Source organism: Patiria miniata, unplaced genomic scaffold (assembly GCF_015706575.1).
Source record: "Patiria miniata isolate m_02_andy unplaced genomic scaffold, ASM1570657v1 HiC_scaffold_22, whole genome shotgun sequence".
Lineage (NCBI taxonomy): Eukaryota > Metazoa > Echinodermata > Asteroidea > Valvatida > Asterinidae > Patiria > Patiria miniata.
In genome coordinates, this window is record NW_024037061.1 from 14,837,030 (window position 1) to 14,851,766 (window position 14,737).

The 14,737-nt window shown below is 41.5% G+C and overlaps 1 protein-coding gene across 1 annotated transcript; it reads left to right on the plus strand.

Moving 5' to 3' along the window:
• The first annotated feature begins 5,741 nt into the window (after nucleotides 1–5,741).
• Nucleotides 5,742–9,740, plus strand: LOC119730110 (NXPE family member 3-like). The gene is made up of 4 exons (XM_038202891.1): nucleotides 5,742–5,903; nucleotides 6,259–7,004; nucleotides 7,440–7,495; nucleotides 7,839–9,740. Exons 1-4 carry the CDS (start codon nucleotides 5,742–5,744, stop codon nucleotides 8,630–8,632), a joined length of 1,758 nt encoding a protein of 585 aa, XP_038058819.1. The 3' UTR covers nucleotides 8,633–9,740.
• Nucleotides 9,741–14,737: the final 4,997 nt, after the last annotated feature.

The window sequence follows — 14,737 nt, forward strand, 5'->3', positions numbered from 1 at the left end:
ATAAAAAAAAAGAAAAAAATGAAAGTTGCATCCCGACGCCACTCTCTAGCTAGTATTAAAAATCGTCATTTCAAAAATGATGAAAAGACATGAATGGGACCGTGGGACTGAGAAGAGATGGAAGAGAAGCATTTCCAAATATGTAAATATAGGCCACACTTCCATCATGTACAACAAAAACATGTCAAACTTTGTCAAATGTTGATTTTCACATTTAGGCTTAGTTTGTAGGGTTTTTCGCTTTAGAAGCATATACTCACCCTCTTTATAGGCTAATCAGAAAGGGCTGCCTTTTTCAGATGTCTATTTTTCGTGAAATATCCTGATTCGTTTTAGCTGGAGTTACCCAGCCCTGAGTTTTATCATTGGGTTGTCATCTAGGGCTGGAGCGAGTTTTTCTCGTAACTTGTAGTATAGGCAAACAATTTTGGAAAATGTTCAATTTTGTCCCCGTTACACACTAATTGCAACTGCAACTCACCCCAAACTTGCCTGGAATAACCATTACACAGGTCCTTGAAGTAAAAAACGATCCACGATGAAGATTCAGCCTACAATTGCAGTGAAAACAGGAGGAATAACCGCTAACCTGACAACCTTTCAGGCATGGCCAGGACTGCAATTGGTTTGTGCACAAACAAAATTGTGTACAATGAATGGCGGTCGAATAACAGGCACAGAGAGCGATCGCTGTCAACTACTCGTTTTTGCCGGCTGCGCTGGCTGTTGGCGCATGACGTCACGCGGAAGCGTAACACCCGATGACTGTTTCATGCACTAATATAAGGTTTACCACTCGCATCACAGCTTTGGTACTGGAACCGCAACCAATAGTGCATGAAACAGTCATCGAGTGTTACGCTTCCGCGTGACGTCATGCGCCAACAGCCAGCGCAGCCGGCAAAAACGAGTAGTTGACAGCGATCGCTCTCTGTGCCTGTTATTCGACCGCCATTCATTGTACACAATTTTGTTTGTGCACAAACCAATTGCAGTCCTGGCCATGCCTGAAAGGTTGTCAGGTTAGCGGTTATTCCTCCTGTTTTCACTGCAATTGTAGGCTGAATCTTCATCGTGGATCGTATTTTACTTCAAGGACCTGTGTAATGGTTATTCCAGGCAAGTTTGGGGTGAGTTGCAGTTGCAATTAGTGTGTAACGGGGACAAAATTGAACATTTTCCAAAATGTTTTGCCTATACTACAAGTTACGAGAAAAACTCGCTCCAGCCCTAGATGACAACCCAATGATAAAACTCAGGGCTGGGTAACTCCAGCTAGATTCGTTTGCACACATTTGCGTATCAAAATTTCAACATGAAATTTCACGAAAATTAGACATCTGAAAAAGGCAGCACTTTCTGATTAGCCTACAAAGAGGGTGAGTATGCTTCTAAAAAGCAAACATTTGATTTTCACATTTTAGGCTTAGTTTGAAAAAACCTACAAACTAAGCCTAAATGTGAAAATCAAAATTTGACAAAGTTCGACATGTTTTTGTACATGGTGGAAGTGTGTCCTTTATTTACGGAGGTAGGTAGCCCAGTAAATTGGCCACATTTATGGGGCTAGTGCGTGACATGTGCACGTACATGTACGGCCCCCTACCATGGAGGAATAAAGAACATGGGGTAATCCTTACTTTTAGGACCCCGTTCCTATATAGGAAGGGAAAGACTCGCCAAAACAGTTGACTAAATGACACTCAAAATTGACATTCTGATACTTCGTGGCACATCTGAACAATTGGCAATGACACCTTCTTGACTTCTAAAGACTGCTTTAGCCTGCAAAAGTCACTTTGGTACTGGACAGACATCTGCAAAAGACAGTTTTGAACAGAACTCGTAAAAATAGAGGTGTCCTAAAAGTAAGGATTACCGAACATGGTACACGTCATGTATATGTACATGTACAATGTACGTTCGGCATGCACACGCGCCACGCGTGTTGAAATTAGCTCAACAAATTCATCCTTAAAGCTTATTTCATGTCGTCCACACTGAACTCTGAAAACCATTAATAGTAGTAGTACACTTGTTATAACTTTAATTTATTACTACCGTAAAATAGCTGTGATTTCGTAGAGTAGTTTTCAACTGCACGGCGACTTCCGCGATGATGGATATGCACACGCGTACACGTGCCGCAAAATGTTGCAAAGTGCGCCCTCCAGTGGTACGATCGATCGCTATCTATTGCTTCGCTCGTACCCCCCGCCCTGCAAACAGGACGCTGGGATACTCTGATGAATTCACGCTCTGATTGGTTGGATTTTGCGTGACCAGTGACCTGCGCGTCATCAAGGTCATGATTCTGCATGGTTTGGAACCATTGATCTCCATATACACAGACTGGATAGGACATCGCGTACGAACGTGCGTCCGCGCGCGCGTATTTTGAAAAGGGTAAAGAACACAAATTCGCATTTCGAATTGTGTACACTTTCGAATGGAGGATTAAGAAATGAAGTTGGGTTTTCTTCGCTTTCTTTGTCATTTTTGAAAGAATAAAAGAAACAGAGATCTAAATTGATCAAAATCGACGAGGAGTATAGTCAAGGTGTGCGCAGCATTAGATTGTTGGAGTCGGGAAGTAAGGAGCGTTGAAGAATAGGACAATTATTCGCAAGTAAGTTGTTTTTTAACGAGGCCTTTACATCATGGCATGGAGAAATATGAAAATGGGAATGACAAAGCAAATTATGTCGCTCTGAGTTTGAGGGGACGGGCCTGTGTGGTAGCTAGCGAGATATTCTGTTCAAATTCCATGCGATCTAGGCCTGTCATACTCAGTGGTCGGCATCATTTTTCTTTAAAAGACATACCTAGGCCTAAACGTGCATGATTGACCCGGCAATGGCAATGAACAAAAGTTGACTTGTTTAAGATAGTTTATTCGAATAACTTTTATATGCAAAATCTGATTGAATTATGTCTGCCTTGGCTTAACGCCTACCGAAATGTTTCTATTCTTTTCTTTATAAAGAGAAACCGAGGAGATGGTTTATGCTAACTTACTGCACAACTGGCCGATTGACCTTCATATCAAACAAAGAACTTCAGCAAAGCCATATAGCAAAAACCACCAGCTGCAGGACCGAGCCGGACGAAAATGGAGAACTTCACGGAGGGATGGAATCGACTGTATCATCCACTGAATGGAACATGCGATGTGATAGGCATCTGAGCGTTTACCTTAATCAATTTTTACGATGTGGAACTGTTAACATTGATTGATTTTGGTTTTGGAAAGAAGTTGTGGAGTTCAACGCAAGTATTTTTATAAGCTCCCAAGATGACTGTCACATTATTGACAGTTTGTATGGTGAAGAAAGCAATGAGCACTTTAACGGTTTGAAATTATGTTGTGTACGCCGTTATATAAGATTACTAGCTATAGCCATAAACACCGTCATATTCGCTCGCAAAAACGATTCCCATTACACTTACAAGTAATTATATTTATTTTCAGAAGTATAGCTAAACATTTAATTGTAAACAAGACCGTGCGTAGCTTGAATTATTCTTTGACAAAATTAGTATAGTACTATTTTGGTTTGTGATTCATCTCCTTTCACACAATATCACAAGAGGTGAACGATGTCATTCCCTGATCAATCTAGGGACGGGAAGAAGATTTACTGATTACTTTGTAAAATTAAGGTTTTTTACCTTTTAGATTGTAATTGGTTTATGTTCAGGTTTTCAATAAATATATCAATCATTTGAATGAATCTCCATACAATTTATCGTGTGAGTGTTCAGTTTAAAAAAATATAATGTCATTTCAGCCTATTATTAATACAATTATTCATTTCATTGATGGAGTAACTCAGTGTGCTCTAATGACCAATGTGCCAAAAATAAAATGGCAATTTACTTACAATCATTTTTGGGAGGAGGAGGGATTTAAAAAAAAAAAAGGGAAAAGGAAATGGGGGGTTCTTGAATTTCGAAAATGCATAATAAGAAAGTGTATATCAAGAAAGTGTGGAAAAGCTGTTTGGAGGGATTGAGGGTAACTCTTCATCGTTCAGTTATTTTTTTTTAAAGATTGTTTTGGAGGAGCTTTTGAACTCCCTCCTGTAAGAAAAATTTCACTCAACAATCCATTTTCCAAAGTAAACAGAGTGAAAGCATAATGCGCGTTTACCCGTCTGACAGTAAACGCGCCACCATTGTTCGGCCGCGCATTCGTGCACAAACACGGCGCGATGTCCTATCCAGTCTGTGTATATGGAGATCAATGTTTGGAACGGCCGTTAAGACTGATTCATTACTCTTTTATTCCAGTTTAGAGATGTTTTTTTCTTGTTGAAAAAGCGTAATAATGTAGGAAATTCTGTAAAACTTATCTGTGTTGTAAATTTAAAATTCCGGTCACTCGCTCAGGCTCCGTTTCGAGTCACGAACGGTTGGAATGCATTATGCGACGCTCAAAATTTTGTCCACATGGTCCGCAATGAAACAGAAATCACATCTGGTATGGAATGTGCGTAATTCTATGGGAAGTTTCGGATAGCATTTGAGCGCATTGTCTAAATGCGGTCTTGAACAGCTGCAGTCAGATGCTTTATACATATAGGTCATAGGCCATTTCCTTCACAAGATTCTGTGAAGCTGATCAGAGTATCCCAGCGTCCTGTTCGCAGGGCGGGGGGTACGAGCGAATCTATTGCTTCGCTCGTACCCCCCGCCCTGCAAACAGGACGCTGGGTATGGGATACTCTGATGAGCTTCACAGAATCTTGTGAAGGAAGTGGCCTATGACCTATGTATAAATAATCCAAAACATAAAATTTTCAGGGATTTCAGGACCTAGTGCCCCTTTAACTATAGTGCATGGTTGGCATGCGCACTAAAGTTGAAGTCAGTGCGAACGACTCTATAGTCAAACTATTGTCATGTCAACGACCGTCAAAAAATGGCGGTCGTACAATTATTCAACTCTTGTTGTTTCTCTTTATTTACACAAATAATAGTGATTGTGTAGGCCCTACAGTTTAGGACATCTTACATAATTGCCAATATTGTTGTACAATGGTGATAAAAATGATGACATAATCGTAAACTAACATGGAAAAACTGTGCAATGAAAATGAAATTTTGCGGTCACAGTTTCGTTTTCCACCATTTTTGTTCCGCCATCCAGCTGTAAATCGATGGTATAAAGTGTTCAACTACTCGTGAAATAACAATTTTGAGAAATTCCTAGAAATTGATATAAATACAGAGATTTGGGGAGGTTTTCGAACGATTTCGTCCAGACTTGAAGGTCAGCTATACCAGTAACCAGTATTGACGTTTCGGCATCGATGACGGTCCGGCGATTTTTTTCACTGACATGAAGCTAAGAATTTCTTCTTCCGTTATAATTGGTTTTGTTAAAATCGTGTGACATTTTTCTCGGGCGAAATTTAATTTAAACCTCTCTCGTGACTGGTCACGCTCCTAATTACCTTAGGCATGCGCAATACTACCAATGAGTCCGTATGTCATACACCGTGACGTAGGGTGTGAATAAAATGCAAGTTCTAGCGCCTTCATAATCATCATTTGATGCCTAAGTTAAAATTACATCCTCTTGAAGAAAGGCATGCCGCGCGGCGGGCAATGACTGTCATAATTATTTGCACAATTATAGTGGGTAACAAAAGTTTGATCACCTGTTTATTATACCTGTTTCGAGCTAAAAGAAGCGCATTTACCATTTCGACCCGAAGGGTGTGGCTTATGAGAAAATGGTAAAGCGCGTCAAAAACATCAACGGAAGCAAAAGCTTTGGAGGCAGTACGGGGCCGTGTGTGGGCAACTCGAATCGAAGATCTTGGCTGGTTTTAGCGATGCTGGTAGATGGACTGGTTTTGTATCTGCTTTTGTATTTTGGCAGCAACAACGTGCAGGTGAGTACAGGTCCTTGAATGTCATTCTGCTGTAGGTTCGTGCCTACAAGCTCATCAGCAACGAATAGATTAATCGGTGATTTCAGAAGTGAGTATCTCCATAAGGCCAAGGTTAGTTTGTACCATAGTCTTAGGCGTCTGCCCCTTTACACTGGAATACAATTTAAGGAATTTACGAATTAAACAAATCATAATAATCTAGGCCTTTTCTGATTTATAGCTGTGAGGATGGACATGATGTACCTTGAGATATCCTCACAGCTGTAAATCAAAATAGCGAGGAAAGTTGCCAATGGACTGTCGGTACTAATTATTATGACGGTCATTAAGTATACTTACTTCTGTTAATTCCCAGTGGAATCAGCCAAAACCAGCACTAAGAAGATACTACAGTGATTCAGCTTCACGCGTTGTACCCTCACGTCCTACTCAACAAGGTATAAGTGCTACCTCGAAAGTACTTCTAAATACAGTAACACCTCAAGTAAATCCAACCATCGCTGATAACTCCTTCTTCTACATCCAAAACCCAAAGACAATTTACAATATATGCGACCAGCTTGAGTTGTACATAGAAGCCAGGGACGGTCAGGGCAAGAGGAAGATCAGGGGAGGCGATCACATGTGGCCGGTCCTTTGGACAGCGTCACTGAACGCCAGTGCCCCAGCAGACGAGTTGATCGACCACAGTAACGGTACGTACACCGCCCACTTCACGCTACACTGGACCGGGGAAATCGAGCCGCTGGTACCATTCATCTACAGCGCCGAGCACGCTGATTTCCTGCGGAGCTTCAGGGAGCGATTCCCTCACAGGCACGCGTACGACGGCAAGTTCACGGACCACAATGGTACCGTGGAAATAACTCCGTGTCACGTCGACAGAGACATATTCGTGGACAACGGAGCCGAAGGGTTGTCGCTGGCGTCGAAATATGAAGTTTGTGACTTCTCCAATGGGAAGGCAGGCACGTCTTGGTATTGTCTCAAACCGAAGACTCTCTCTTGCTCCGATTTTACTCAACATCGTGGTAACACGAGGAGAGGCGGAGAGTATAGAAAATCAGTGATACGACCAGATGAAAGCAGTTTAGTGAAACGGTAAGCAATATTCTCGTAAATGCTTAAAACATTTCAGCCAAGATGCTTCAGCCAAATCAGACACATCGAGCTCTAATTATATTTCAACGACATTAAAAGCTGTTTCCGAGCTATTAAAAAAAGCTCCACGATCGAATTAGCTCGCTCGACAGTCGAAGTTTTCGAGTAGGTTGGTAAAGGCGACTGTAGTGAAGATTTGCCTTTAAATATTCGAGACACTGCAATGTTTCCCTTCAGAAAAGAATTGAAAGACAAAAGTAATGCGATATTATTTATTTTTCAACATATCAGTTACGCTATACGATTACCATTGGTATAAAAATGATTTTATCATCGTTTCTCATTTGTTTTCCAAGAACACAAAATACATATATTTCTCAATAAACATGCCTTCAAGTTCTTTTATGTTGTATTTTTCTCCTTTTTTTTTTACAGTCCCAAGGAATTAAAGAATATTGGAAAACTGAAGAAAATCACAGTGATTTCTAATGGTAAGCCCAAGTATGATCATTATTAGGCCTGCATTATTTTGCATACATTAAAGTATGCATTAAACCGTCACGTCTGTTTCAGACCCAAACCCTCTATATAATTCGGAATAGAGTCATACCGAGAATAATTTTTAATAACGTATCCAATGCTCATTGTACTAAATACCAATTCAAAAGATGTTACAAATATTTCTTTGTATGGTTCAAAATGTTACAAGTTGTTTGGATGGTTCAAAATGTTACAAATTGTTTGGATGGTCTCAACGTGGGAGATTGTAGGCTTAAACGTAAGTCGGAAAACCTTTAAATTTGCAACAGAGAACTTCTTTGATTTTTTTTTCAGTGAGTGATGCTGCATGTTTTGATCTACCGCCTTGTAAATCTGGCCTTCCACCCAAGCAACCAAACCGGGCCGCTGGATACTACTTTGAAGATTCCTGGAAATCTAAACTCTGCCGTGAGAGGGAACTCAACCTGAGCGACACTCTGAAATGTCTGAGAAATAAACGCCTTTACTTCTACGGCGATTCCACGCTGCGGCAGTGGTTTCTGTATCTTATCTCAAACCTCGGTGAAACTATGAAGGAGGATCAAATAAACACAACGGCGCTTGCCAAAATGGGCCCGAGGCGCGCCCGGGATCCCACACATAACATCACACTGTTGTTCCGCCACCACGAGTATCCGATTCGGAACATTTGGGCCAACGTGCGAGACATCAAGTTCACGGTGAATGAAATTGACGGGTTACCGGGCGGTGCCGACACGGTGGTGGCCCTGACCATGTGGGCGCACTTCACCACCAACAATCTGACGTATTACCAGTCCCGGCTGGAACGCGTCAGAGACGCCATTGCGCGGCTGCACAAGCGGGGGACGGGCACCAGTCCCGTGTTCTTCAAGTCAGCGAACACCAGGGGCTACTACACGATGGACCTCAGCGATCTGTACGCTTACGATCTGGACCAGACGTTGAGGGCGGTGTTTAAGGGTGTTCCTGACGTCACCATCATCGATGTCTGGGATATGACTTTGAGCCATCGGACTGGGTATCACATCCATCCTGTGCAAGAAGTCATCAAAGAGGAAATCAAGATGTTTCTAAATTTCATTTGCAATGCTCCGAGTGTCTCGTAATTAGCCTATTTGAGGTATGGCAGACACTAAAGGGCGCTGTTTGTGATTTGGGTAAACTCTTTTGTATTTACCCAAAACCTAACCGCGCCCTCCTTTTGTTTCCGCCATATCTCAATAGGCTAACGAAGAGTTCTGCGAGAAATTACCGAGGAAGACAGATTTGTATTTTGGTCACGTTGAAAGAAAATTTGGACTTACAGAACTTTTAGGCCTAATTGCACGTGATTTTGTCCTTTGAAGCAATAACATTCTTGATCTATAGTGTTAGTCTGAAGTAAGGGTAAATTTGCGTTTGTGTTTGAAGTAGTCCGCGTAGTTAGAGAAAGACATTATATAGTTATAATCCATAAGTTACAAACGAGGCTTGGCTAAATTCGCGAGCGAGTCGCCCGCATCAAAAATACCGTATTTAATAGTGCAGCGTCCCCTGAAAATGTGCATGTTCGAAGGGGCAAACTGCTTGGCCGCTGGTATTGGTTGCTTGCCCCGTTTGTGAGAACTGCTCGTGCAAACAACGCACGATTCAATGGCGTTGTTTTCACAGGTTGAACGCACACTCACAGGTTCAACGCACGTTTATTTGTACTTGTGGGACGTGGACAGACACACGGAGATTTCTCGAATTATATATATATGTAGTAAAAAAAAAAACATGAGGAAGAAAAGTGTGCAATTGTTTATTTACCCATTGTTGATAATGGAATAGCCCCCCAGTGAAGTACCCATTGTTGATAATGGAATGAGCCCCCAGTGAAGGCCAGCTAGCTATATGCCAACCTCGTCCCCAGGGTGTCGAGCAGTACGCGCCCACCACTACCTGCTCTCTCACCCTGGTATTAGATCATTTGCATGTGCAAGACTTTTAAACACGTATGCACATGAGGAATAGACTGGTGCCTGCATGTGCGTTACATTAGCATTTGTTTTTGTATGCGGTGTCTGGGGTATCGCGCCGTGAGTTATCAAAACGCGATATTTTTTTTGGAAGTTAAAATGTTACAATCTGGCCCGCCAATATGCAGTTTCACAATGTGTATTTATATGAGAAAACCGGAAAGAAAAGGAGTATTATTGAGAAGGCGTGGACGTTATAATTACAATAATCGCGTGAAAAAAAGCGTAATACACGTTGGAAAATAACAACACCAACTACACGATATTAATCCATTATTAGCAAATTGCTATATCGAATCAGGATACAGGAAGAAAGTTTCCTATCCAGGGCTTACTATTGGAAACGAGGTTGGAAATGAAGTAAGTACTGGGGACACACACACTCAGGCCAAATCTTTTATGAGACAAAATAAATGAGACAAGTTTGCAGCTTTTTTGCAGCTTTTTTGAGAACCGTTCATCAAACAAACTTCAAATACTTTACACTGCACATTCTGGGGTCCCGAGCAATACATCTACACCTACCGATTTTCAAATTCATTATCATGCAGTGCCCGGTGCTGGATATAATCGAAATACAGACAGACTTGACACACAGACACACAGAGCTTCCTGGAATTGTAGTTAGATAATACCGTATTACTAAGCAAACGTAAAAGGGACGAGGAGAATTGGACATAATGATTCACCGTCCCGTTAATTACCTATTACCTGTTACCTATCCCGTAGTCTTCTGACCGTGGGGGCATCCCTTGAAGACCTGTCAACCAGCTTCCTCCATCCCTCTCGATCCTCAGACTTTCTCAGGGAGTCACTCAGCGTCAGGCCTGTCCACTCCGAGATGTTGTCCTCCCACCTCTTTCTCTGCCTGCCTCTCTTTCTTCCTCCTTGTACAGTGCCTTGCAGGATCGTCTTAGCAAGTCCTAATGATCGTGAAATGTGCCCATAGTTTTAACTATGTTATGTGCAAGGCTGTTACATGGTGATACAGGGTGGACCCAATAAAACCCGGAATACCAAAATATCCCGATTCAGTCCAGTACTTTTTGCTGCAGAGCCTATTTTTGTGAAGGATACTTATTTCATGTGGGCATTTATAATGAGATAACAATCCCTCTGTCAATTACAATGTAAGTCAAATTCCTGGGCGCGGTTTAGTAATTCATCGGGACAAAAATGACCCTATCGTGAGGCTAGCTTCACAAAAAAAAAATGCTGGACCGAATCGGGCGATTTTGGTTTCATTTTTCTTCTAAAAAGATTCTCCATGCATTGGTATAATGGTATGAGTATCAGGGAAGTGGAAGTATGAGGTTCCGGGGTTTTTGTTGTTGTCTACCCTGAACATTTTATGCTACAGTGAGTAGAATATGCAACTCTCCATGGAATCAATTAAATGTCATTAACGCAATGTCCGTTTCACAGAGGCCACCATCACAATCGCTGACATTGTCATTAATTATGATCGATTTAAATCGTCTGGGTCAATATTTTGTTCACAACAGGTGTTAGGTCTACCCTGAAAACAGCAGGTTTTGACTGCATGGGACATAAAAGCTCACCGGCGGAAGAAGGCGTAACGCTTAAGTGGAGCACCTCTTTGAAGGGCTCCACAAATCGATGCCTGTACAAACAGTTGTTTGCACAGATGTTGCCTCAGCTCAATATTTTGAGAAGGAAAAAACCCAGATTCATTGGTATTATAATGAAACTATACGACCAAACCTATACGGAGTTCTCCCCCGAGAATATGAACCTTCCGCCAAGAGCCCCCTGCAGGTTTTATAATTGATGTCATACTTACAGTATAATCAAATCGTCACCGACACCACGAAGTAACACCTATGTACATACCAGTAAAAACTAGCGATCGGGAAAAAACGGCATCTAAGGCCAAAAAAAAAAAGTCTCCGGTTTCTGGTATGGAGCTTGCCCCAAAAGTGGTGCGGCGACGCGGCTTTTTTTTTTCTTTTACCTGTTTTTTTTTTTTTTTCGCTTCAAATGTCGGCTGATGACTGCAAATAGTGCCCGTTTAAACTTAGTGCAAATATATGGGAGTCCAGAGAGGCCACATAAAGCTTATTCTTGATCATAACCCCATCTAAAAACACGTTAAAATTGTGCAGCAGCAGAATTCCAGTCAAACCAGTAAGTTTGGCGGTTTTGAGACATCATTTTTTATTGAAAAAAAACCTTTTTCATTTTGCCGACGCGCATGGCTACGGCGACGCGCGCGCATACCAGAAACCGGAGACTTTTTTTTTTGGCCTAAAGTTGAACGCCTTCTAAAACGACACTTTGCGTCAAAACGGCGGAGTATTTTCAGTTGGGTTTCTCGTTGTGGACACTTGATGAATTGAATTCATTAAATCTGCTGTTTTCACCTGTTTGTGTATTAAATCAACAAGAAATAAGAGAAAAGGGTGAGTGTTAGTTCGTAAAACCGAAAAAGTTGCGAAACTGTAAATATTCGTTTTCACGAAGTAACGCTTTTTAATGTATAAAACACGAGGAAAGTTCAACTTCAGGTCAGCGCGCGCGCGCTCATACAACAAGAGCTGGTGTCGGTGACGAAATGTGTTAATTTGATACTTATATAGGTTTTCCCGGCTATTTGAAAACGTTTATCATTCGAATTCACCGTTTCAATATCCATGAATAATATTCAAATTCGTCCATGAAGATCGATTTTGTGCACTTCCAATGTTCAATTTCGTCTTTTGTCAGACAATTTCCAATTCAGTTCAAGCAAATTCAAACAATGAGCACACGTTTTCGTCCCAGAGTATTTAATTTCTTCTTGTGTAGCTAGACCTTGTTATTCAGAAATCAAATTCGTCTTATTGATTTCTGTAAGACGAATTTGATCTCTGAATGCTGCCATTCGGCAACAGCCTAGACGAATCTGATCTGTACTGACGAATATTTTCGACCCGGTGACTAAAGAGGGCGACCAAACTTTAAAATTGAATGGTAAATGACTAAATTGGTTTTGGTAAAAGCTTGTAAAATTTTCGTGGACGAAATTGTATGTTAGAGTTGGTGAATTTGAATTAAAAATCTTTAACTAAAATAGCCGGGGAAACCTATATTATTGAACAATTAAATTTGAGTAATTAGCCATTATATAGTCCTATATTGTCATACCTTGATACAAAACGTTATGACCGGGGTAATCTTTTGATATACCCTGATGTTGTCGCGTTCCCGTTAAGTATGCGATTTTGCTCGGCTATACAAAAAATAATAAACTGACATGAGTTTCACTTTTTAAAATTCCTTTGATGAGCAAGGCTCGCACCAATAAAATGATGAATGCTGATGGGGAGATGGGTGCTGCCGCGAGGACGCAGATATGCAATAGGAGCGGGACAAATAAAGGACACATGCACCTAAGTCGGAGGAGATTCAACTTGATTTCGCTTTCCTATTATCATCCAAGCGGGCCAATTATCCAAATCAAACGAGTGTACGAACCGTGGAGGTGAAAGAGCAATCGCAACGGGATGAAAGAGGGCGCTTTGGTTGCACGCACGGGGGCGCTATATAACCCTCTGCATTTGCAACCTGTAGTATCTCGCCTCTAGCTCTGCGCCTAGTTTTATCTCGACACATTTTCAAATAAAACTTACCATCCAGACGGCTCAATGTTCACTCGCGAGACTGTTTCGAAGACCGTCTTTCGCAGTGATAAAATGTTCTTCCATGCACGCTAGCAGTCATTCGCTCGAACCCTCCACCCAATCAGAGCGCGCCGGTAACAGCTAAATACCTTCCACAAACTTTGAGGAGTAAGTACAGCTGTAATAGCAAGTGCGCACGTATCATCCATGCGAGGAAATGTTGAACTCGGGTAAATTGATTAAGCAAAATATATACACAAAGTGAGCTCAACTTGAATAAATGCGAGGTCACCTTCGCTCTTCGGACGGTGTGAACGTGCACTGTGCAAAAGTGAGGGCGCCCCTTCTGATAGCACTCCATCAAGGCGTAGTGACCGTTTTAGCCGAGTTTCGGCTACCTTTGACAGATTTTCTGTTAAAAACAAACGAGTTTGACAGAAAATTTGACAGAATGGATTTTTTTTTAAGCAGATTTCTGGCAGAATTCTGCAAAAATGGTTATTTGACAGAAAAACGTTTGTTTTAAAAAGCTTCAATCTTTTCAAACAAACCCATGAGACAAGTTGGCTCACTGGGAACCGGACTACGTCGTGACGCAAATTAATCGCATTTTGCCTGAAATTCAAGCAATTTCATTACATCTTTATGTGACTATAGATTAATCACAATGTAATTTGAACCTTAATTAATGCAACACTACAACATCTGCGTGTGTTTACAGTGTATTATGAGTAATTCTGGGGAATTTGGCAGATTTTTGATAAATCTGACAGATTTTTGAAGTGCATTTAGCAGAATTTAGCCATGACCTTACGGTCACCCTGCATCAAGATCAATTCCCCATTTACCCAACAAAGAGGAAAGCTGAGAGTCTCACATTTTGAATGCCATTCAGTGATCATAAACATTTTGTTACGGGCATCTTAAAAAAAAGTGGTGAAGCTGCAGGCTCTTGCATTTTCCCTGAAGTTGCCAGATGGTGCCAGCAGTGCTGTAGGTCTCGAGACCGGTCTCGGTCTCGGTCTCGGTCTCGAGACCACTTTTTGCTGGTCTCGGTCTCGGTCTCAGACCATATCGGTCTCGGTCCGCCTTGAAGGGGCTGGTCTAGGTCCCAGTCTCGAAACTTCAGGTCTCGGTCTTGGTCTCGGTCTCGGACTATCAGGTCTCGACTACAACACTGGTTGCCAGTCATATCTTCCATGACTTCGGGCTGGACCCGTACGCAGTTTGAACCGAGGTGACACTTGTTTTTCTTTAAAGATTGGCTGTATTAACGATAGGACTATCTAAATGCAGATAGAGTAGGCATCTGCTGAATTCCCACAAATTAATGCTGGCTAGATATAAGCCGAGATAAAATGCGGTTTTCGATTGCAACTCAGTAATAGACACAATTTGTTTTCTTCAATACCTCAAGCCTTAATTCTCATTTGGAAGTCATTAAATGTGTATTCATAAGATGGAATTTGCGTCGGGGTGATATATATTGGGTTTTTGCCCTTCACTGGTGTATACTCAAGTTGTCCCAAGTGATTGTGAGCAAATGTAGTTTGTGAATTTCATTTCATTTCATTTATTTCATTCTTGT

What these genes read in the sequence shown, in the direction of transcription:
- LOC119730110 (XM_038202891.1), top strand. Translation starts at nt 5,742, where the DNA reads ATGGTAAAGCGCGTCAAAAACATCAACGGAAGCAAAAGCTTTGGAGGC. An exon ending in GAAAGCAGTTTAGTGAAACG is followed by an intron (nt 7,005 to 7,439) that starts GTAAGCAATATT and finishes TTTTTTTTACAG; the next exon opens with TCCCAAGGAATTAAAGAATA. An exon ending in AATCACAGTGATTTCTAATG is followed by an intron (nt 7,496 to 7,838) that starts GTAAGCCCAAGT and finishes TTTTTTTTTCAG; the next exon opens with TGAGTGATGCTGCATGTTTT.